The 23,837-nt window shown below is 46.3% G+C and overlaps 1 protein-coding gene across 1 annotated transcript; it reads right to left on the bottom strand.

Annotated features, from left to right (window-relative positions):
- Positions 1-1,297: 1,297 nt before the first annotated feature.
- On the bottom strand, positions 1,298-23,521 carry WNT11 (Wnt family member 11; the record flags this gene model as incomplete). Its single annotated transcript, XM_082334519.1, has 5 exons — positions 1,298-1,472; positions 11,221-11,513; positions 13,005-13,282; positions 14,045-14,280; positions 23,439-23,521. 5 exons carry the CDS (start codon positions 23,519-23,521, stop codon positions 1,298-1,300), a joined length of 1,065 nt encoding a protein of 354 aa, XP_082190645.1.
- Positions 23,522-23,837: the final 316 nt, after the last annotated feature.

A 23,837-nucleotide genomic window follows, 5' to 3' on the forward strand; every position in this document is an offset into this window, starting at 1 on the left:
TTGCTTTCCAAGTAAGAGAGTGAAACATAATAATCTAACATTTTGCTGTTACACCAAGTAACTTCAGCATTTATTTCATACTATTGTTAATGCTTGTTTATAATATATAGATATATTTATGTAGGAAGTAGAGTAGAAGAAAGCACGAGATATATCTTATAAATATTTCTGTATGTCCGCATACAAAAGAAAATATATACAGCCACAGATAGTGGTTCTCTGCTGTCAGGGCAGGGCCACATGAAGGACAGACACGTTCCCACTCCTTTCTGCAGGGAATAGCTGCTGCCCTGCATGGCTGCACTCCCCACAGTCGGGACCGGACCCGCTCTGCTCTCTGCAGTTTCTTGGGGCTGGGTCAATAGTTTTGCAGGGGGAAAAGAGGCAGCGGCATAATTCCCTAAGGACTTGATGGCCCAATGTGGCAGAACATTGGTGACTAAGGGCATCACACCCAAAGGGCAAGAGAGAAAGAGAGCAGGAGCTTTTTTTTTTTTTACTTTCCCCACTGGATTTTGACTTCACTTTGTTACTTTACCCTAATGGCTCCACTATGATCTTGTGGACCCCATAAAGCCTTTCACAGGGTACCCTATTCTCATTGCCTCTGGGATCCCACAGGAATTTTTGCATGGGTGAATTTCAAACCCCATCCAGCCCGGAAAAATCATGGACAGCTTTTCCTGCAGCAGTAACTTCAAAGTCACAGACCTGCATAAAAAGAAAGGTTAAAATGAGTTGTTCATTTCAAGGGATTGACCTGAAATCTTTCCACCTTTATCATCTGGAGTGGATGCTTCCACGTTAAAAATGGAGTCTTTGGCAACAAAGGCAGTTATTGCTGAAAAGTTGCAGCATTTTCCCTTCTGGGATGGTCCTAATGCAGACTCAGTACCTGTGCTAGAAGGCAGGTGTGAGCCTTAGTTATTTTCAAACAAGAGTTGCTTTTCTTCCCCGGGGAAAATTTCTACTTTTGTTTCTCAAAATACTAAGGCACTTGATGGCTGGACGTCATTGGCAACCATAGGAAATATTTTGGAAGAGATACCATCCCAAATGAGTTTTTGACTTCTCAGAGAGCATTTTATTGGTGGGGGGAAACGTTTGTGGGTTTGGTTGGATTTTTTAAGGGTCTTATTTTTACTGGTGTGATTGCTTTTTTTTCCTCCTACCATCTTTCTTCAAGTCTGTGTCTTTACAAGATAAACGACGTCTAGTCGGGGAAATGTTTTCTCTTCTCTGAATAGTGCTGGGGTGCCACTGGCGTCTCAGCTCCCGGGCGGAGAGAGGAGGGTTTTCATTTGCACACATATCTCTCGACAGTCCTCTCGCACTTTTTACAGGTCACGTAGCAGCACCAGTGGTACTTGCAGTGGCATCGCTCCACCACTTTGTCCATGTAGGGGTTGTAGCCTCTGCCGCAGCACATCAAGTCACAGCTGTCGCTCCCATTGGAGGTCTTATTGCATTGCCTGAAAGAAAGAAAATGCAGTCAGCAAGCGCAAATTCCTGCCGGGCTTTCCAAACCAGTGTCCTGTGGTGGTGCTGGGGCCTGACAGCTCTGCAAGGTGTTGGGTGAAGCCAGCATGGTTACATCTCAACTGCAGCAAGCACATGGCAGGGGTGAGCACCCAGCCAAGCAGCCCTCTCTACTTGCAAGGGAGGCAGGGAGAACCCCAGAGCTGCACTCACATCGCCTGCTCTGATGCCCAGGATTGCACTTGCATCACCTGCTCTGACACCCAAAATAACATTAAACTCCTGTTCTGACCCCCAGTTCAGGCTCAGCGGCATTCAGGCTGCCTGTCAGCCAGGGCAGGCAGGACCTAGCTCCTGTACAGGCAAAGCTGTCATGATACCTCCACCAAAACAAAAACTCATAGTCCCTAGTAATCTGTATTCCCAGGCAGGCTCCAAAGCTATTTGAAAGGAGCTGGAAGAAGATGATACCCTAAAGAACAAACACGGGTGTTTGTCTAACACTACCTAACCTGAAAAGGATGGAGGAGGAACCCTGCAGCCACAGACTATTTGCAGAGGCTCCATGCCAAAGATCCTGGGCTGGGAAAGCTCCTGAGCAGGCTGTTACAGCCACTGTCCAGCCCTGAACCTATCAGGGAAATCAGAACTGATACTAGCAGGGCTGGACTCTGCACTTTCTCCCCCGAGTGTCTCCCAGAACAGCATGAGCAGCACGGGAGCTGGTTCTATAACACCCCGAGTCCTGACCCAGGAGCAGGCAGGATGGCAGGAGCACAGTGTAGGATGACAAGTCGCCAAATATCACATGGACTTTCACTGCTTGTTTTGCTTCTGCTTTTAATTAAAGCCAGACTCATCAGCATAAGTCGGCCATTGTGTGGGGTTCCCTTGCTTTGTCCGCTTGCAAGTGGCTGGCTTGAGGTTTTCAGAAGGAACTCATGAATTGGGGAATCCCTTTTGTTGATCCATTGATCATGGATCCCCAGCCATTCTCAAAAAACAGCTATCATCTCATTCTCCTAAAATACTCCAAGTTGGGTCACTGGACATGACAGCGCAACAGGCACTGACTTTTGGATGAGATTAACCATGTCATAGAGATGCCATTTCTCCATGGACTGTAAAGATAGCCCAGGAGCGAAGTGTTCATGTTTGGTCAGATGCTTGGCTGGACACTAGTGCACAGATCTCATGATGCACCCAACACCATGGGGCTGTGAACCTGATGGAGTCTTGAAACTACTGTAAGACAGGCAATTTGGAGAGGGGGAGGAATTGCTGACGTCTCTCCTAAATCTTATTCTGCATTGTTATTTTGGACAAAAACACTCTAGGGCTGGTTTGGGGCACGAAAAGGAGAGAGGAGCATGAGGTGGACTCTTGAGCTGACTCCATTAGTAGATGAAAACAAATCCATGAGATTTATAGGAATTCCTCATGAGGTAATGCTTTAGGAGGTTACGGGATTAATGAGGTGTTGAGATTTTGTTCTTGTTCTTCCCTTATTTTTTTCTGACTCAGGCGGGCCTCCTGTTTGTTATTTCTGACTCACATTCCTCTCCAGGTTCAGTGTTTAAAGGCCCCCCCCACTCCCCCTCATTCGGGAGTGTGTGTAAATATTTACAAACCTTTGAAAGCCTCTACCGAAGCCGAAGTCTGCAACCACACTGAGCGTGTTTGCCTAACGCTGAACCAAAGGCGTTGTTATTGCCCCTGCGAGCTGGGGCCCCTCCGCCAGGAAACCTCCAAATGACTCCTCATAAATGTATTAGTAAATGCATTAAATATTCAGAGCAAAGGTTCAAATATAGGCATGTTGACAAGAGGGGAGGGTATTTGACAACCTTACTCAGCTTTACCAGTGGATGGAAAAGTTGTTGCCCAGAGGTTCACCTAGGGAGGATGGGGAGTCTGCAGAAGGACAGTGATGGACATGCAGTGCATCCATGCCACCTCATGCTGAGAGCTCATTAAAATGGCCAAGAAAAGGAATACGGGTCCATTCTGACTCCAGTTCACAGTTGAGGACATTCACTCCCCAAATGTACAAAGCACTCGACAGTCAAATTCACCCCACTCAAACAGAGAGCAAAACTCTTCTACCTGCTGTACTGGGACATGGGAATCTCCCTTTCCTTGCACCAAGTCCTATGGTTTGCAAAAAAAAAGTGGATCTACTAGGAGATACACCTTTCTATAAGTGTCCCCATCACACCCAGCCTGAAATAAAGAAAGGAAAAAACGAAAATCTTATTAAAAAATCCCCAAGCTTCCCTCAGTTTTGCATAAAGGAACAGGGACATTCTGGACAGATGGGTTGAATAGCCAAAACAAAGCTTTTGACCCCATCCTGAACCTAAATGGGCTTCTAATAAACTTTCCTGACAACGCCACTAACCAGAGATTTTATTTCTGTTTTAAAGTGTAGGCCTGGGTGAATTGTCTTTATTTTTCTTTAAACAAGCTGAAACAAAGGTAGTTTCTCAGCTGTATCTATACATACAAAAAGCAAGTGGGGAAAGACAAAAGAGCCCAAAGACCAGAGTTTACCCACAGAAGCTGTCCCCAAGCATCTGCTTCCAGAGCCCATGGCTGCGATCTCACCAAGCACCCCGCTGATGGGTTAAATTCAATCATCTCATTTGTTTTGGGCTGGGTCCAGCACGATTCCAGCAACTCAGAGAAATGCCCTCCTCCCGAGCCTCGGAGAGAAAACATGAAGGCAGGCGATTGCATCTTAACACAACACCGTAACCTCTAGAAGCACTTGGAAGACCAGTGAAAAACGATGCTCGGCCATAATCCCAGCCAAGGTCTTGGCTCAGGAACAGGCTTTCACATTGTCACAGTTCTTTTTCCTTCTTTATGCAAGAAGGGAGGAGGTCAACCCTGCTAACTGGACTAATCCTACTCAATATGCCTGTCCAAAATCTCCCCCTTCCAGCCCTCATTTGCAGAAACGCTGCGGTACATCGTACAGCCTCATCATGGGGGTGGCTCCTCGGCAGAGATGGTGAAGGACATCTCAGCACTTCTAAGAGTCTTCCCCCAGATGGAGAGGCTAAGCCATCTCACAGTTACCTCCTGGGGGATTTTCATTTTAAAAGCTATGGGGAGATGTCACAATTTCATTCTGGATCCCAGTTCACTTCTGCCCCATCAGCAGATAGAAGGATGATAGGTTTTTTTTGGTTGCCCAGCTGGCATCTGAGAGCCAAACTGAGGCCAACTCTGTATGGTGTCACCCACAATAATGAGAGATGATGACAGGGATGGGTCAGATGTCCACTGGGACCTCACTCCATCAGTCTTATTGATAAGTGGAAGCTGCTTATGAGTACGTAAGAAAAGTCATTCTGGGTCACAGCAACTGCCTGCCGGGTCCATTACTCTGCAATGATTGTGGGAGATGCTCCTCAGGGAGGAAAATACAAATCTGGCTGCTTTCTGTAGTCCATCCCCTCATACCCCACCAGCACCTGGGCTGTTGCATTAGGGATGATAGAAGGTATGTTCCTGCCTAGACATCTCAGTATCCCGTTGAGGGCATCCTGGCCATGGGTTTGTCTCATCCTTTTCTGACCTCAGGGAAACCATCTGCCTCCATGAACTCCAGCAGCCACAAGTCCCAGAAGACAGTACTGCTGTGTAAAGAAGTAATTTATTTCTTCTCTTTTAAATCGAATTCCTATTCATTTCTTTCGTGCCCCTTGCTCCGGTAATGTCAAGTCGTACAGCAGTATACAAAAGAAAGAAAGAGAAAAATAATTCAAATCCCCCAGGAGGTGTGTAACACAATGGACATCATTGCTAAAAAGACATCAAAGTGCACAGCTTCATATAAGATTTTGAGGGCATAATCTGAACTACTTTTAAATTGCTTTCTCATCCACAAGGAACGACTAGAGACTGACACCGAACAACTGTACGAAAGAGAGTTATCAATAGTACATGTCAGCGAAGAGATGTCAAGGGAGATCCTGGAAGCAGCCTGTATTTTCATTAATGAGGAGTAGAGAGTGAGCTTAAAAATTTGTGGATAACGCTGGGGCAAAAGGAGCTGAGAGCATTTTGCGAGAGTGGGTTAAAATGCAAAGTAAGCAAGACACTTTGAAAAAGATCCAGATAAATGTGGGAATGTTCCCAGGAGAGTCAGAAGAGCAGTTCAGAAAGTAGAAAAAAATTAAGGAACTGATTTAGAGAAGTTTGTAAGAAGAGGTGTCTTCCCATCTATAAAAGATTTTGCAAAAAGGAGAGAGAAGAAATGTTCTTTATATGCTGAGGAAAGAGGACAAGAAATTATTAGTTTGATTTCAGATTATGATTAGTTTGAATTCAGATTAAGAAAAACATAACTCTGAGGGTAGTAAAACCGTGAAACAGGTTGTTTAGGGAAACTGTTTTTAAGACCAGAGTAGACAAACATGTTCCGTAACAGCCTAGGTGCTCTCAGTTTGGTCTTGCTCCTAAAAAGATCAGGCTCCATGGAAAGTCATTCCTAGCCCTGATACTGCCTAACTCCAATGCTGTTTTGATGCAGAGGGACTAAATATGTTTAGGAGAGCTGGCTGCAATTTTTTATCCCCTGAATTCACTATCCATTGCAATTTTACTGTGTGAAATTACTCTTTCCACCAATAAATTCACAAATCTGTTCAGGAAACTTTATGGTCAAATCTAGGTCTCTCAAAGTGGGAAAGATTCAATCTTCCCCAGGGATTAACTGAGAAAAAGCCCAAAAAAGTGCAGCTGGCCCAACTACTGAAATGGGCACCAGCTACGAGCACATTGCCCTGGGAACGCAGAATTAGCACGGCAGGTGGGAGGAGCAGAAAGCTACCGCTTTTCTGACTTTCCTTCAGCTTAAATTTCTGGGACACTCACAGAAGTATTATTTGCTATTTGTTATTCATCATTTGTTGGATCCCATGAAAGAAGTGTGGCACACCTGATAACAGTTCCAGAAATTACTAAATCATCGTATACATTATAACCTACTCAAAGCCAAAGTTCATCGTATTCCTTCTTGTGCCCTCACTGAGTGACAGAAACTAAAAGAGGCTGTAACAAAAAACAAATGCCATATGCTGTTGTCTACCCATAACTACCACTCTCCCACCTCTAAATATGAGTGCTTCTGCTAAGAAATTTCATTGCTCACATAATCATGCAATACAAAGCGTATTTTTGGGGTGGCAGGCAACAAGTGGTATCAAGGGTTGCCATTGAACATGGGAAACCACTGCATTCTTTCTTTGCAGCATTTGATCAGCCCTGCTGTTGGGGTCACCAAGATGCCAAAGAGGTAACCACCAGCCACTAAGTCTTTGCAGTCACCACCGAGCAGCAGATGCATGCTCAGCTAACTTCATGCATGTTCCTATCCAAGAAAACATACCAGACTAAGACACCTTGGGAGACACTTAAGACTAATATTTTATATTGCAGAAAAGAACGAATACGTGAGCAAGGAGCAACCACCAAGGAATGGCCACGTTTGTTGCCAAAGTGAATCAGCTAAGGAGTGGTTGCTGATCAACCAGCTTAGCTGCAGTGCAACGTTGCAGCCCGATTTCTGCAGAGTAAGAGAGCTCCTTCCCACCTTCATCAGGGAGGAAGCAGCGTTCGCTTGGCTCCAAGACTGCTCTGGGAAAGATCAGTAATAAACAGCTCAGTTATCACTGCAAGGCTTCAGGGGCTGGAGGCTTTTGCATGCATGGCAGAATTTCCCTTTCCTTGGATTCCTTAAGGGACCTTAAACAGCCTTTGAAATATGATACATTGCACCCTACTGATAAAGAAGGTTAATACTTTTGCTTCTTTTCTCACAAAAGAGATCTCAATTTTATAATCTGCTATTATTTATCATTTGCTCGTAGCTGATAATGAATTTTTCAGGCAGGAGAAACTGAACTACCTTGTTAAAAGATGAGCTATAGGGTGCTTTTGTCCAAGAAAGCTCTGAAACGGGAACATACACATTTTTTCCCAGTGGTTAGTTTGTTGTATTGAAAGTTGATCAGCTTCTTTAGATTTTTCTCCAGACCATTTTTTATTGGCTATGAAAGTGTGATGGTGGCATATAAGCACATGGAGTTTGGCTGGAGTCGATGAGGGCTGCGGTTGCAGCAAGCCTGTTTGCAGGAGCCTTGGATACTGGTTGCAAAACTCAGCTGCTTAATCAGATTTTGAGCACTTCAAAGAGGCTTCAAATCGCAGGTTTGGGTTCAGCTCCCTGACTTTGAAATCTGGATACACCCCAAGTGCTTGGAGGCATGCAGATTTCCAAACCATTTCTGATTTCAACAAACTAAGAAAGGCCAAGATGTCTTAGAAAACATCTCAGGCTTGTTTCGAAGAAGGTTTTAAAATCCTTTCAGCAAAGAGCTCTGAAAGACTTCTGAGTAACTGGGTGCACATTTTCCAAATGGATTTTCACGCAGTTCTACTACAAGGTAATTCAATTCCCTTTCCTGCCTGAAAAACACACAATAAGTCCACATAATGTGAGCGATAATTAGAGAGATGGAACCCACCGATTAGATTATCCCTTCCACCCACCTGCCAGTGCAGGATTGTTCCCTACAGCATACACTGAAACCCAATACGTCCAAGGTGTTGCAACCGAGCCATCAACCTATGTCCTGCTTCCAGTATTCTCTGAGTGAGCACCGGACCTGGGGGAGTGGGAGTGGGGAAAGGACTTTTTCTCCACATGCTGCAAAACTACTCCTTTTTTTGTAATGAAAATGTAGCAATCTAAATTTTTTAATCCAGTAACAGGAAAAAGGGGTTGGTAATGAGGTCCCCTCCTCTCTACACCCCTTTGGAGGCAGAAAGCGGGATTGGAAAGCTGCTGAAGCTGCCCAGATCAAGGTCTTCTGGAATGCGGTGAGAAGGGTCTGCACTCTAACATCCCGTGGGCTGATCCCTGAACCCATGTTCATGGACAGAAAAAGGCCAAAGAGGGAGTAGGCAGGTGGTGGAAGAAAAGAAGAAAAAAAATGAACCGAGGGACCACCACGAAAAATCCCTTTTTGATTGCATTTGCAAAAAAAGACCTTAAAAATCAGCCTAGTAGGAAACAGTGAGATCTCCCCACAGAAAATTTTGATGTGTACAAGGATAAAATGTTAAGATGCAGCCGGGACTTGACTAATAAAATAAAACCTGTTTGGGCTATTTCCATGCGAGTGTTTTTACATCTTTGCAGAGTAAGCATGAACCACATTTTTCCCTGCCCTCTCTAACAGCATCCCTTTTGTGTTCCTTCTCCCTCATCCCTGTCATTAGCCGCTATCTCCACAGCCCCACGGCCGGCTGGAACAGAGCCACTGCGTTTAAAATATACTTAGATGTCCTCTCCGTGAGAGAAAAATTGAGAAGGGAAAAAAGCATCCATGGGAGGAGGAGGAGGTTAGGGAAGCTCCCCTCCTTTTCCCTGCTCCCCCTGGGAAGAACGGACCAATCTGCAAACACATTGTGTGCATTTTATGCTTATTTCCTCTGCTAATTTAATGCAGAAAAGGGGCTGCTATGGTTTGTGTTACACGTGCCAATTTTGAGACACCAGGCATCTTCTCAAGAGCTGGCAGATAGATTGCGATGAAAATAAGTGTAGCTACGCATGACCTTAAAACTCAGCCTGAGAGATGCCTGCAGCTCAACAGGGGACTATCTTGCCCGGCTCCCCTCCCACAGCCATCACCATCTTGTACATCCGAGAACAAGGAGTATTTCTTGACAGGTTCCTTTTGAACGTCATCCCCTCCTGCCTTAATATCTCGGTCCTCTAAATTCTCACTCAATCTCACTTCCCGTGGACCCTTGCCTGGCAGGCTCACAATCACTGCTGTCGCCCAGCTTGGGATAAACGGACGCCTGCAATACACATTTTCCTATCCTTGGGAAAAAAAAAAAAAAAAAAAAATCATTCAAGACCTTGACATATTTTTCATCCTTAGCTGGGATAAAAAGGCAAAATCTGCTGTAAAATGAAATCAGATGAGAAAAAGCCACGCCTCCTTCCCCCTTAAAAGGATTTCAGCGCATGGAAAATGTTTTACTTGGCAAATCTGTAATGAATTCAGTTTGGTTTTGACACAACCTGTTGATTTCACGCAATTCCTATAAAACTAATTTCTAAATAACCTCCACAACTTTTTCATTGCAAAACAGAATGACACTACAAAGTGGTCTTTTTGAAGGCGCAAATTTGTCAAAATCCATACAAATCCGCAAAAACATCACTTCCACTCAAATGATATTTTCCCTCAAAAACCGGTTCGAATGCATGCTTTTTCCCTACAGTCCTCAGTGATCCATAAACATCTTCACTTGCTAATTACTGCTCCACCGCTGGGCCAGTGATGAACATCAGCCTGTGGTGTTCCCACCACAGAGCTGCCAGATAAACACTGTTGTGGAGAAGTCCAACCATTGGTTTTGGTCCTAATGGAGGATACAAAACTGTAACGGCCACAAAACTTCAGAGGACAAAAAGGACACACTTGTCTCACTCAACTGTCTTCATGTCCTGATCAGCTCCACCAGTTAAATGTTGATATATTGTCTACAGAGTTGTGGTTACAGATTAAATGGCCATTGCCAAAGGATATCTTCTAAAGTCCCCTCATTAAACGCTTTGTATGAATCAAAGGTATCCAAAGAGGATGTATCTTTTCTGCATTTGGGTCATTTACTTCATTTCTGTCACAGTAAAACCTTCACTCCATTGAACTTCTCAATACACAATGGAAAGACCACTGCGTCCAACAAGAGTTAAAATGAAGACACCCCACAAAAGGGCAGGCACATGCATCTTGCAACTTGACTGTCTGAGTCTCCACCACAAAGTGACACAAGGAGCAAGGAAGAATTATGAGAATTATCTGAAGAAAGCCAAGCCAGCAGATGATAGTAACTAATGAGACAGCTTGAAAACCAGCCATTGCAGCCACCTAACAAAAAATCTGGAAATTCTGCAAAATTCTGGAAATACACAATTATTTGGTTGTTGAAGGGTCTACTGCCCACCTAGAGATGCTCAGACTGCTGAAACATGGAATGGGTTTGTCTTGGTGGGACTTAAACAGATCCTGGGAAGAGAGAGGCATGTCTGCTGCATGTGAAAGGGATAGCACTGTGCTCAGTGGAGGTTTGGGTATAAAGACCTTAAATCACAAATACTAATGAGATGAAGAAATTCCTCTGCAGAGACATGAACAATACAAATACACTTGGATTTTTAAAATGCAGTGGAAGAAAAATCCTAAAAATTCACCTTTGTAGTTTACAGGGCTTTTTTAAGGCTGCCTGGGAGCACTGGTCCTAATTGGGTTAACCTAATTGGGTTGCCTACTTAGAGGAGCCTTCAAGTAGAGTAACAACTCATCACATCAGCAATGACTGCAAGAAATTACTTAGAGAGACTCAACACAGTAAAAAACAGCTGCTGGTTCATTACAAGTTCCTGCAGAGGTGAGCCACTCAGGGAATTTAAAAAGGTGTCTTGTGCCTGCCTGTATAATGCAAAAGGTGTCTGCAGCCTTGTCTTGGCCACAGCCACCACTAATAGGCTCGGGCCTCTGTAGACCGTACAGTATGTTAGAGATGTTCTTTATCTGCATTCATGTGCTACCTCCCCAATTATTTGCCTCTTATTCATACATGTTCCCCTCTTCCCCTTCCCTCTTCAGGGCTCAGAGTGCAGTCAGCACCTGCTGCAGAAACCCTCACCTGTCCTGGGTCCCGTGTGACCCCACTTTCTCGTTCTTCATGCAGAAATCGGGCGAGCTCTGCAGGTAGATCAGCTCTGTCTCTTTAACCGGCCTGATATCAATATCCTTTGGCACAAGGTATTTGCGTGTGCCCATGGGCCGGTGAACGACCTTGGTGGCTGATAAATACTTGTTTTTGAGGTCCAATGCAATGTCCCGCAGCTCTTGAAGGCCTTTCCAACAGGTCTTGATAGAGCATGACCCAGAAACTCCATGGCATTTACATTTCATTTCAAGAGAGGCTTTCAAGACCTGCAAAAAGGAATGCAGGAGTTAGGAAATGCCCTTCTCTTACCTCCAAACATCCCACAAGCTTGCTAAAGAAGGCAATTTCTTAGCAGGGACTGCCATAGAAAAGGACTGCTGCTCTGATTTCTGCACAGTCACTCTAGAGTAGCTACTGTGCAAAGGGAATGAGATCCCACAGCTCCTTGGTGATCACTATCAGCCCAGGATTACTTTCACCAAGGCACCTTTGCAGCCAGCAGAAGAAGAGTATTTTGAATTTTGATCAGATATCTACATAGGGCTGCATTTCCACCCTCAAAATTCCTAAGGAGCTGAAAACCAAAGCAATCCATAAATAGAAAATTAACATCCATTTCTGCCTCCAGCAGCTTTGGGCTTTGAGTAACAGAGATGTCAAGGCTCTGATGAATTCAGGGCACTTCACCCTGCCTTTCTGCTGGCCATGGGGCCAAAAGAGCCTTTTACTTTGGTTCTGCGCTGCTCTCATTTCTGTAGGACATGGCAGGACGCTGCCAGGAAGGGATGAATGCACCAGCCATGGCAACGCTATGTCCCAAACAAAAATCTGCTCGTTACAATTAAAACAAAAACTCAAGACATTACTAAAATTAAAAAAAAAAACAAAACAAAAAAACCAACAAAACAGATAGAGTGGGAATGGTAGAGAAGAACACCCAGGGGAGGCAATTCGGCATGGTTGTGCTCTGCAAAGGTGACTTCAGCCTGTAGCTACACAGTCAGCTGCCAATGAGCTCAACATGCTCCAAGTTTTATCTGCTCCAGTGCCCAAGCACAGGCAGCCCTGGAAGGACTAAGCTAGGACCAGCCTAAGGAACTGCTGCAGCCCCAGAGATGGGTGCAGGGGTCAGCTTTACAGTCCCCCACCCATTTCTCCAGCTGCATGGAGAGCTGCGATGGGGATTTGCACCTCGGTGCACACCAAGCTCTGCTCATGGCAAGCATTATGCCTCCGCTAGATGCAAACTGTTAAAAGCAGCTTCTGCCAGATATGGGAATAATCATTAACGAAGCAGTCTGAAAAGTAAAAATCAGCCCTCCTGGCTGCAGGGATGGCTGGGAGGCAGCTGCTGCTGGATGCGTCTGGCAGATGATAATCCTCCACGCTTAAACAGCACTTCGCCTGTGCAACGCCCTTGGCAGAGCACGACAGGACCCATCCCCACCACACCTCCTGGGGTAAAGCAAGCCAGAGCCATCCTTGGCTGTGGAAAGGGTGGCAATGAGACATCCCACCCACGGTTATATAGGGCTGATAATAGCATTCAGGACCTCCTGAGTCCCAGCGTGAGTTATCTATATAACAGATATAGATAGGAGACAAAACAGGCCACAGTCTTCAGCAGGCCAAAGGAGTTCAGAGCAATCTGGGAGAAACCTGCTCCTTTCGCTAGCTGATAGAGACACTGAACCTCACAGAGCGACCGACCACTACAGATGATTGTACAATTACAATAACTCTCGTGGATTTGTTACCTGTCTCCCTACTTCACTGTTGTGCAGATGCATCAGTTTATTGGCTTGTGATCCTGATTTTTTCATCTTCATGGGAGCATCTGAAAATTTGGACCCCATGATAAGACCATAGTTGAGGTTGTCTGCACATCCTCCCCATCGATACCCAGGTCCAGGTGTCTCACCTGGGATGGGACCACAGGAACAGCCAGGGAGGTCCCCGGTGGTGCAGGCTCTGGCAATGGTGTGGCTGATGGCAGCAGCAGAAAGGGCATACACAAATGCTGACTCCCTTGTGCCTGGAAGAGACAAGAACTCCAGCTCAGCCTCTTGGGACACCTAAACATTCCCCAAAAAGAGACCTACACAATCTGTGCCCCACAGAGCAGCAAGCACACCAGCTCACTGCAGCTGAGACCTCCCATGGCATCACCAGCTTGGAGCACACCTCCTAAGTGAGATCTTCAACTCAAGGCAACATCCCAACAGGGCAAGGAGGCACATGGACTTATGCAACTTGTCCATCGTGGTGTGATCTGCTCTTGGAGCACGTGAAGAAGCCCCACCATGGACTCTCCAGCCTCCTTTTGCCCCTGTGCTGGATGCTGCTTGCCAGCAGGTCATGGAGCTGGCATGCATGGAGCTGAGGGAGGTGGTGGGAGGCCATGGAGCTGCAGCACAAGCATACAAGGATGCTCTGACCTATGAAAGCTGGCTGTGCAGCCTCACGCGTAGTGTGTGCTGCTTGACAAGTCTGCATACCTTAAACAGCAGCACCATGGCTGTGAGCAAGTGCAACCATGCCTGCTAATGAGATGAGCAGACCAGATTGGTGGCATGGCTTCTAAGAGCTGTGGGAGATCAGGTCTTGGACTTGAGAGCTCCTGGGCATGACTGGCACCATAACGATGAACATGGTCTCAGAGAACAGGACAACCAGGCTATGTAGTCCCTCCACGTCCCCTCTGGTAGCAAGACCCTTCCCAGCCCCAGCACACATACACACATGCTGGCTGACTCTACTCACTCATGTCCCCAGCTCAGCCAGCAGTGCTGTTTACCTCTCTCTAAGTCCAGTAGGTAGTTAGGAGCCAGCTCAATGGAAGAACAGTTCCACCGCATGTCTGAGAAAGTTTTACGGCAGGTCTTTATCACTTCCCGTGCTGCCTGGATGATGGTCTGCATTAGCTCCAGGTTGCTGCGGCACAGCTGCACCTGGGAAACCACCAAGCCTTCGAGCTGCTTGCAGTGCTGCGTTTGATTCAGGGCCAAAGCCGAGGGAGTCTTGGACAGAGCTCTGAGGAGACAAGCACATGCAAAAAGGCATTAAAACCTGCAAAAAAGTTAATCTTCAGGTCAATATTAATTTCTCCACTACCTCCAGTTCAGTCAATGCTTTGGCCTGTGTTCATCTGATTTAATTTTAGCTACCTGTAAACAGGTGCTTAGTTTAAGCTGGTGAGAAAGATGGGCAACTATGAAGAGTGATTTATCTCATGCAAAGTAGCTGTTTAAGTTAGGTGGGAAGAAACACCCTCTAGAAGTGCGCATTTCTCTCCATCATCTAGGGGAGCCTGGACAAAGCTCCTGGGGCATATGCCAAGTTGACTGAATGTGTAAATCCTTATGGGACCTTTTTTTGCTGAAGAATGAAGAGAACGGATCTCCCAACAGAGTGAAAAATGACCCATCAGTTCCACGATAACAGAAAGCTGGATCTTCCAAGACTGTGGTATTCAGAAAAAAAAAAAGTGAAGTTGGTGTTATCAGTGTTTTGCATTCAGCATCTGTCTCACACACTCTCTAAGGATTATGCTAAATGTCATGTAATTAATTACGGAGAAAATCCCCTGCCAGGCCTAGGGAAAAGCCACCAAGTTCGCAAAACTTAGAGTTAATGCCAAGGGCCTCCACCAGTTCCATCACTGTTGCGCGTAGATAAGTCTGTTTCTCTAGTCTCCAAAATTGTAGTGCAGAAGCACGATGAGACTACGTGCAGAGAGAGTACCATGGTCAAAACTGAGAAGGGATCCACTAGCACCAGCACATACATTACCATGGAAGAAACCAACAACACTCCAAAGACCCCATTGGTTCTTCTAGTGTGCAATTGCCAGTGTTTCCAGGTAAAAAAGAAAAAAGCAAATGCTGCCATGCATCATATAGGGCTGTGCTCTTCTTCCCCAAGCACCCACAGTGATCAGCAGAAGCCTGGTGTGTAACTCTCTTTGTATCTTTATGACCTGCTTAGGGCAGTCATAAATGTTATTCATTCCCATAAAACAACTTTCTAGCTGGCTGCATCAGTAACTGGCATCTGATCCTGGCAACACAACTGCCTTAACACATATTTCCTTCTCTCCTTGTTAAATCTGTTGCCTTTCAGTTTCATCCTAAGCCATCTTGGTTAGTTTGGCTTATTAGCAGACACATTTCTGGGCACATTTCACTTTATTACTGTAACATCCACATCCTTCAGAAGTTAAATGAGATGGAAACAGAGATAAAATTGAGCCCTAACCAAGATTGGGGATATTAGCTCTGATCTCGGTTTTCAGGAAAACACATCTATGTTCCACCAGCTCCCTCAAGGTTGTCTTGAACCAGCTGCTGTGTATGTTGGAGCTCTCTCTGGGCTGCGCATTACTGCTAACCCCAACCGCTCTTCCAGCAGGGAAAAGCTACGGTCCTTACTAGGGCTGAGTAGGTCTGCACTGACAAATTCCCAGGCGGCTGGAGTTTGGCATTTCTGGCACTAGATAATCAGTGGCAAACTTGGAAGGGAAACCACCACTCTGCTAGCTATGTAAATATATACATCATACATATATTTAAAGAGGTCTATTAAATATACAGCGAACAGAAGGTTTGGCCAGTGAATTTCAAGGGAAAGGAAAAAGTGGAGTATTTAATCATCAGAAATTCTGCCCTGTAGTTCATCGTGGTCCCTTGCACACTGTTGCTCATGCAATGCTCCCTGTCTGGAGAGGGGCACCTCTAGAAGGCAACTCATCCTGCCTTAGATGTGTGCTGGACCTGAACTGGTGGAGACAAAACCTGTTGGTGATATTCTGGGTGCTCACATATCTCAGATATATCACATCCTTTAAGGTAGAGGCATGAGTCTTGGGACAGTATGAATGTCACCTGACTGCAAACCTCTACAGTGTGAACCTCATGATAGCCCTGCAGGGTACTTCTTCAGCCCATGGAAAGAAAAAGCCACATCTAGGGAGTAATTAGCCTGATGTGCTTTTAAGATCTACGGTAGGATAAGATGACTCATGCCCTCAAAGTGCTCATTTTCTGCTCTGGCTATAGAGGGAACCCAGGCACCGAGCTCGGACACAAACATCTGGACTGTATAAGCAGAGCGCTGGGTGAGATGAGTCCAATCCTAGCACTTGGCACCAGAAACCTGTGAAAACTTATCCCAGAAAGCCTATCAGCAACTCTCAGGAATGGGCTGAAATGCAAATCAGGCAAGAGGCCAAAGCAGCTCGTCACTAATAGAGTAAAAATGATAAATACTCCAGCACAGTATGTCCCAGCAGCAAAATAAGCAGGCAGAGTGAGGCAGATGAAATGAGAGAGCTTCACAGCCTGAGCTTCAGGCAAATGAGGAATTCTCCAGGTCTCTGAGAGATGCTGTATTATGGGGCACCGGCTTGGTTTTCTAATCAGAGGTGCCAAGTGACACTTTAAAGGCCTTGGGATGCTTCACCTGGCCCTCCAAAAGGATGCATATATCTCCTAGGTCCTGCACCATATTTTCCAATCCTGTATAGAGGTCTTCAGCCTCTCTAAAGGACCTGGAAGCCTACATTGAGGCACCTGCATCTCATCATTACAGACAAGTCAGGAACAGCAGATATAACCACCTACAAGTTGGGATGAGAGCTGAATTGAGGCTGAAACTCATCCCCATTGTGAAAAAAGGGGATGTGGTACAACGAGATCATGTTATTACAGGTGGCCTGAAATGATCACCATTAGAGAAGCAGATTTATAATGCAACAAGAAAGAAATTCGCTTTGTGGAAGAGGGAAAAATATCTGCCAGACAGTCAAGAGAGGAAGGACCATGGCCCCATTGGGGAGAACTCAGTAAATGGCAGCAATGGCTGTTTCTCGTTGAATGAGCCGAGCTCCAAGGAGCACGCCAAGAATAAAAATGCAAGACGCAGGAAGGTGTTTTCTGAACATCTCCCAGGCCTGAACTTCATGCCTTTGCTTGTGAGAACCTATAATTGGAAACATCTCCAAGCGTCAGGAGGAAAAAGTAAAGGGTAATGGAGATGGAAAAGAAAACTCACAGTTACTGGAGTCACTTGCCGAGACCAAAAAGTGCATTTATAAATCACAGATCAGGAATGTGAGAGGCCTATTAGGTCATCTAGTCCATGCTCTGACAGCCCAGGTTTGCTCAGTCTCTGTCCTACATTCAGAAATGTCTTCTCCACTCCTTGTCGCTTTAAACCCTCCCAGTGGAAACGCACCAACCCTCCCTGCTCCCCAGATTCTGGCAGCACCAGGGAGGGATGCCCACCGCCTGCAAAGGACATTGTTGGGGAACAAAGTCCATTTGTGGGACGGTGGAAAGGAAATCACCTTCCCCCAGAAGAGTCTTGTCCATGGTGGGATTTGGTGGTAGGTCTCTATCCCATCTCCACCCAGTCTCTGTTGACCACCAGCACTGGGAGGGGAAACAGGGAGACTGAATAAAGCGGCCCTCAGGGAAGAACAACCTTTAGTCCTCAATCTGGTAAAAAAATGCCGATAAACATCTTTCTTTGGACTCACACCCTTCATCCAAGCAGCAGCATGTGGGGATTTTACCTGCTGCCATCCCATAAATGCTGCTTTTCACTGTTTCCTCCTGCTAACACTGTGCTCTCCTCTCTCCTACCCCATCTTTCATTCTCCAGAAAGCCGAGGACAACTGAGGGGTGGTTGTTTTTTTTAAAAAATATACGTATTTGACCCATCCCTTTAAATAAACACGCCCCAAACCAAACATCTCCTGCTTTATATATAGCATAGCAGGGCTTTCAATTGAAGTTATGGATACTGACAGAAAACCATAAACATAATTACAGAGGAAATATGATGCATGGATGGATCATGACTTTCGTTTACTCTTTTAATTATCTCAGGCAGTTAATAAATTCATTTGAAAACATGAATGCTCTACAGTGTTAGGTCCTTTGAGAGGTATGGGACCATTCCTGCAGGTCTGGGCTCCATGAGAAGACTATTCATAGGAGCAGCAGTCTGGGAGAAGTACCCTCAGATCTGAGCAGACATCAATGAAAGCCATACATGATTTGGTTTACAAGGACCACTGTGCATAGGATGCTGCTCCTGGTCAAGTCCAAAGCAGAAAAACTCCTTGAACTGAGCAGTACAGCATCGGTGCCCTTTAAAACACCCTTAAAGGGTGTGAGGGTCTCCTCTCTTTCTGATGAGGGCTCTCTCTGAAGGGCATCTCCCCATCGTCCCTCGTGTGATGTGACCCAAGAAGGCCTCACAGAGGGGCTGTTGGTGAAACCATGAACTTCTGCTCCAAATTTTCTGCTTTGCTTTCCATGAAGACAGTCTCATTTTTATGCCTATTCTTGAACCCCTTAATCTTCCAGGGATTTGGGTGAAACAAAAAGATTTAGACAAAATTACATGGCTGTGGAGAGTGAAGTGTGTGGTAAACTTTAATAAAGAGAGGCAGTGATTGTTTTTTTTTTTTTTTCACTTGTTCTCGTTGAAGGTTTTTTTATCTGCAGGAGCCTCATTTTCTCAGATTTTCAACTGGAAGAGGCTCACAGGACTATTATAATAACCTCGTCTAAGCTCATGATAGTCAGAGGCAGCCCATGCCCCTGCCACCCTGCCCTGCATCAGTCCTGGCCTGGGGAACTACAAGTGCCGGGAAAGCCACCACATCCCCTGGTGAATGCTTTCAGTGATTCTGCAGAGCCTTTTCAAAACAGAGAAGTGGGATTTATATAGTTAAAAAAAAAAAAAAAAAAAAAAAAAAAAAAAAAGAGAGAGAGAGAGAGAGAGAAGAAGAAGTAAAAAAAAAGAAATAAAGAGGAGGAAGAGGGAGAGGAGTGGGGGGAAAAAAACCCAACCCTGAAGTAAAAGCTTAAAATAAGAGCTGCTTTCAGATACGGTGCCAAATCCAGCACTGGCAGTAGTGGGCACAAGGCCATTGACTTCCAGCCCAAGCTTGACTGAAGTCGATGCCAGCGGCAAGTTGGCTCACCGAGCACCGAGGAAGGCCGTGGCGCTTTGTCAAGTTTTCCCAAGCTGCCTACGGAGCGAAGAGCAAACTTCAAAGCCGTTGTCCCCCCTCCTTCCTCACCCCCAGCCCGCTCCCCTCCCACCGTCCCCGTCCTGCAGTCCTTTCACAGCAGCTCATCTAGCAGCCCCCTTGCCAGGCAGACGGTCTCCTCGCAGGCGCCCATGCCCCGATGTCCCAGCTCCCTCCCCAGTTGAAGGAGAGAAGCAGGAGCTGCCAGGAAGCACAAAATCTTTCCATTTTCTCCCCTGCTTTCTGCTGACTGCAGAAAGGCTGTGGTGCTGCTCGAGGTCGGTGAGCTGGGGGACATCCCAGGTTCACTGAAATGCACAGCTGAGCCACCTTTTGCTTCTGAAGGGCTGTGATTTAACCACGAGAATCGTGCAGCAAAGCTGACCTTGTAGCTGGGAATGGTGCTCAGCTAGGGATAGCTCCAGAGGGCATGGGGCATGTCCAGGCCACCACAACAGGGACAGTCAGGGACTTCCCAAAGTGACCAAACTCCACCTAAAAATCATGGCATTCCTAATGTCACCACTTGCTGTCATGGGCTGATCCTGCAAACCACACAAAAAAACCACCCACTTGCTGCCTTTGGCTTCTTTACAACCACTCTTGTGTTGAAGGTGACACTCAGTACAGAGGGACAGCCCAACCTGTGTCTTGGCGCCTGGGCAGAGGAGATGCCAGCCCGCAGGGAGGCACAAGTGTCTTGAAAGCCACTCTGTGCCTGGATATCCCAACATCTGCAGATCTCTGCGGCGTGCACATCTGGCCGCAGCTCCCTCTAGTGCTCATTTATTTTTCAGCTCTACCACAACAAGTTGCTTCAGCAACCTGCTTGGCCAAACCTAAGCCCTCCTAGGAAAGCTAAAGGGGGTGCAAAAGGAGATGGGTAAGGCGATAAAGTTCCTACATGCATTGGCCCTAAGACATCTCCCATTGAAACCGATGGCTGCCTCACCTCCCCAGCTGCTGTGATGCAAAACAAGCACTGAGGACCACAAAGCGATGAAAAAAAACCCCTGCTCTAATGATGGGAAAGTGTTTGCAAAAAGCAGAGTGCAAAAATGAGCCCCTGAATCTCATATGCATTGAATCTCCACGGCAGCCCTGATCCTGCAAAGATCCGTCCATACCCTGACTTTACACCTGAGCATCTCCCTGGAGCTCAGATAGAAGAGGCCAAAATATGAAGTTTCTCCAGCATCAGGAGCAGGTTTATAAGATGCTGACCATCCATACACCACGCTGGATGCATGACGTTCCACACCTCTGCGGCAGGGAAGGGCACAGTGCCGATCTACAACAGCTGGGGATCTGGACCACAGAACTCAAAATAAGCCAAATAAAATAAAACAAACAGCTCCCTTTTACCCTCTCCCCTCTTTTAATAATTTACAGGAGATATTCATGTTACAGGGAAGTCCTAAATGGCTGAAAAGTGTGTTTTTCTTCTCCCTCTCCCCTTGCAATTACATCACACACTGAATCAAAATTGAATTTCCTATCACCTTTCATATCAGTCGCTCCCTCTTCCTCAGGCTTGCAAACCCAGCCTGCCAGGCTGGCAAAACCCACCTCCTTATCTTCCCCCTCCCCTCCCAAATCCTCTTTGAAGCTCGCCTCTGGCACCGTGCCTACAACAACGGCGCAGTGAGCAGACTGCTGAGACAAGCCCACGACCAAAAACATCTCGTAGCACTTTCTTCCCTCTTCATCCTGTCCTTTTTCCACCCCCCCGCTCCGTTCACGAGCATGAGAAGGAAGGGGCAGGCTTTGGTTGTATAGCTCCCAGCGCATGAGTCCAGGGCTGGGATTGCAGCTCCGAGGTATTACTTGGTATTCGGTAGCATCGATCTTCATTTGCCGAGAGTTTACCCACAGGATTTCCAGGGATGGTCCCCTAGCCCCAAGGATGGCAGCACTGCTGCAGTGGGGGAAAGAGTGATGGGGAGGGGTGGGGGGAAATTAGCCCACGTTTCCGTAGAAAAACAAGGGTGGGGAAAGGAGGAGAAACGGCAAATGAAAAAAAAAAAAACACGATAATTTTGTGAAATCCCAGCTGGCAGCATCCCAGTTGCGCAAAGTGCCCTGGGACAGGGAGTGCAGGTCTCCGCCAGGTTTTAAACAGGTGTGAGGGGAGCCCCGGCGGTGCATCTGGATGCAGTTCATGCTTCAAATGCCACTTTAATCCCAGCTTTCATCTTCCCCACTCGCTCTTCGATAGGGGGGGATATGTCTGCTGGGAAGGGGAGGAGCGGCAACGTCTTTCCTCCAACTACCTCCCTCCTACCCCATCCCCAAAAGCAACCCTTGCAGCTTAACCACTTACCGGCCAAGAGGCTGCTTTTGCCAGCAAAGCTATTAGGAACCTTGCCCTGCCTTCCAGCCTTTTTTCATATCTACAGCTTGTCAACGTGCTAACAGGTTCCCTCTGAAGCTCATCATCTCGCCCCTGCCCTTCAGAGGAACCCAGGCCTTTTGCTCTGCATTTAGCACCTTGCTTAAGCAGGACCCTAATGCCAAGCATATAAGCAAGCCCCTCCACTCAGTTATGGGTCTGTACATAAGTGCCCTGCTTAATCAGGGTGCCACAGAACAGCTTTATTTCTGTGCTGCATAGAAATGAAGGTTGCAACCGAGTCCAGGGTCTGCCAGTCCATGGGCATGTTGCTAGATGTCCTGCAGAGAGGAGGTGCCCACCTTTGTGCAAGGTGCTGGATATATGCAGAGCTGAGAGCCTAAATACTCAAGGATGCTGGCAGAAAGAACTAGCTGGGCTATGTAATTTAGCTGTGGTGGCTGCTACAAGGTGTAAAGCCAAGATGGTGAAGAGCAGATCAGATCCTGCCTCTCCTCTGCTTCCAAGGTGGTCCTTAGAGTACGGAGACAGCACATTTTAATGCCCTAAAATAGGTGACTGTTCCTCCTGCCTGACCATATGCATTTAAACACCTTGTGGAGGGATTCACCCTGCTTCTCTTTACGCGTATAAAAGCTGGATGTGTGGTCTCAACCATCTCCCTGCAATCCATGGCATCTCCAGAGGACATCTCTTGACATTTGTGTTGGATGTCTCTTTGGAGAGGGTGAATCCCTCTCTCCTCTGACTGCATGCAGGGCAGTGAAAACACTGGCTCCAACAAGACATCTAACTTGAAGGTGTCCAAATTTAAGAGAGCCTTTATAAAAGGTGGCATGGGAAAACCTCAAATGACAACGACTGGGACGGTGGAATGGGAATTAGACATAGCACAGAAGGAAGACTAAAACAAGAACCTCTGGTCTCAATTTCCCCACCTAACCCCAAGATCCTCACCAACACACTGTACCCTACACAACAGACTCTTCCTGGCATTGCATTTAATTGTGCTTTTTCTTTTACAGAAGATGCTCATTTGAGGCCAGCCCACATCCCTTTATTTATTTTGTGCACAGCTTCAAACCCAAGTAGAAAAGACAGATCACTCATCAAGGACGTGAAACCAGATGGGTGTTGGAGGGGCTTGTTTGTTTATTTTGCAGTAAGCAACTAATTGATTGCTTGCTTAAGCAAAGAAATGGGATAGCGATGTTTTCACTTTGTTTGCAGTGACATTACCTCCGAGGAAATTCAATCCAGACTTGACCACACTCCCTGGTATTTCTTTACCCTCTTCCCCCCCCCATTTTTAACACCCTTCACGAAATCCAAAGGTTAAAAGGTCCACAAAAAAACCATGTTATCTGTCAAGCATTCCCTGTGATTGGAGATTGGCGGCATTATCTTAGCTGCCGTCCCTACCGCTCTCAGCTCCTACTCAGCACGACCAGCGGTCCCGGTGGGAGAGTTTCCCAGCGCGGCAGGAGCTAACGCTAGAAACTTCATTAAGTGGCTCATGTGAGCATTCAAGTGTGTGCCTTTCCTTTGGTATCAATGAGGAGAAGAAAAAGTGAGCCTATATCATGCATATTTTGGAAAGAAGATGGAGACATGTTGTTAGCACAAGCCCCTAGTACACACACTTGAAATCAATGAATGCCTGGAGAAACGCAGCGTTTGCTGCTCTTTAAATGGCTTTACAGTGTGCTTCATATTGCAGTTGCAAAAACGGGTAACAGACCAGCAATGCCTACAAAGACTTTAAAAATGCACAGAGATAGCCAGGTACTTACATCCATTTTATCCCATAGCAAATCCCCGTCTGCAGAATCAAAGACAGAAAACCAGCTAAGAAAAATCGTGGGCTCGCCTTCATTTTCTCCACCGTCCCCCACTTGCCGAAGGAAATCAGCTTCTCCAAAGAAAAAAAGGAGTCTTCCTAATTTTCTGCACGACGTATTTCCCTGCAGTTTGGGTGTTGCTCCTCCTTAGAGATGAACAACCTGAAAGGAGAGAGAGAAAGCACGGGCTGCAGTTAACTCCGAAGTTTAGCGAGTCGTCGCGCGAGAGAGATCTATTATCCAAATTGCAAAGGAGTGGTTTATGAATCACGAAAAAGTTTGGATTATCCCCTCTCAGCCCCCTCCCTCGCCAAGCCTTGATACAACCTTTTGAGTCAACAGACAGACAAA

This window comes from Platalea leucorodia (assembly GCF_965183815.1).
Source record: "Platalea leucorodia genome assembly, chromosome: 2".
Classification (NCBI taxonomy): Eukaryota; Metazoa; Chordata; class Aves; order Pelecaniformes; family Threskiornithidae; genus Platalea; species Platalea leucorodia.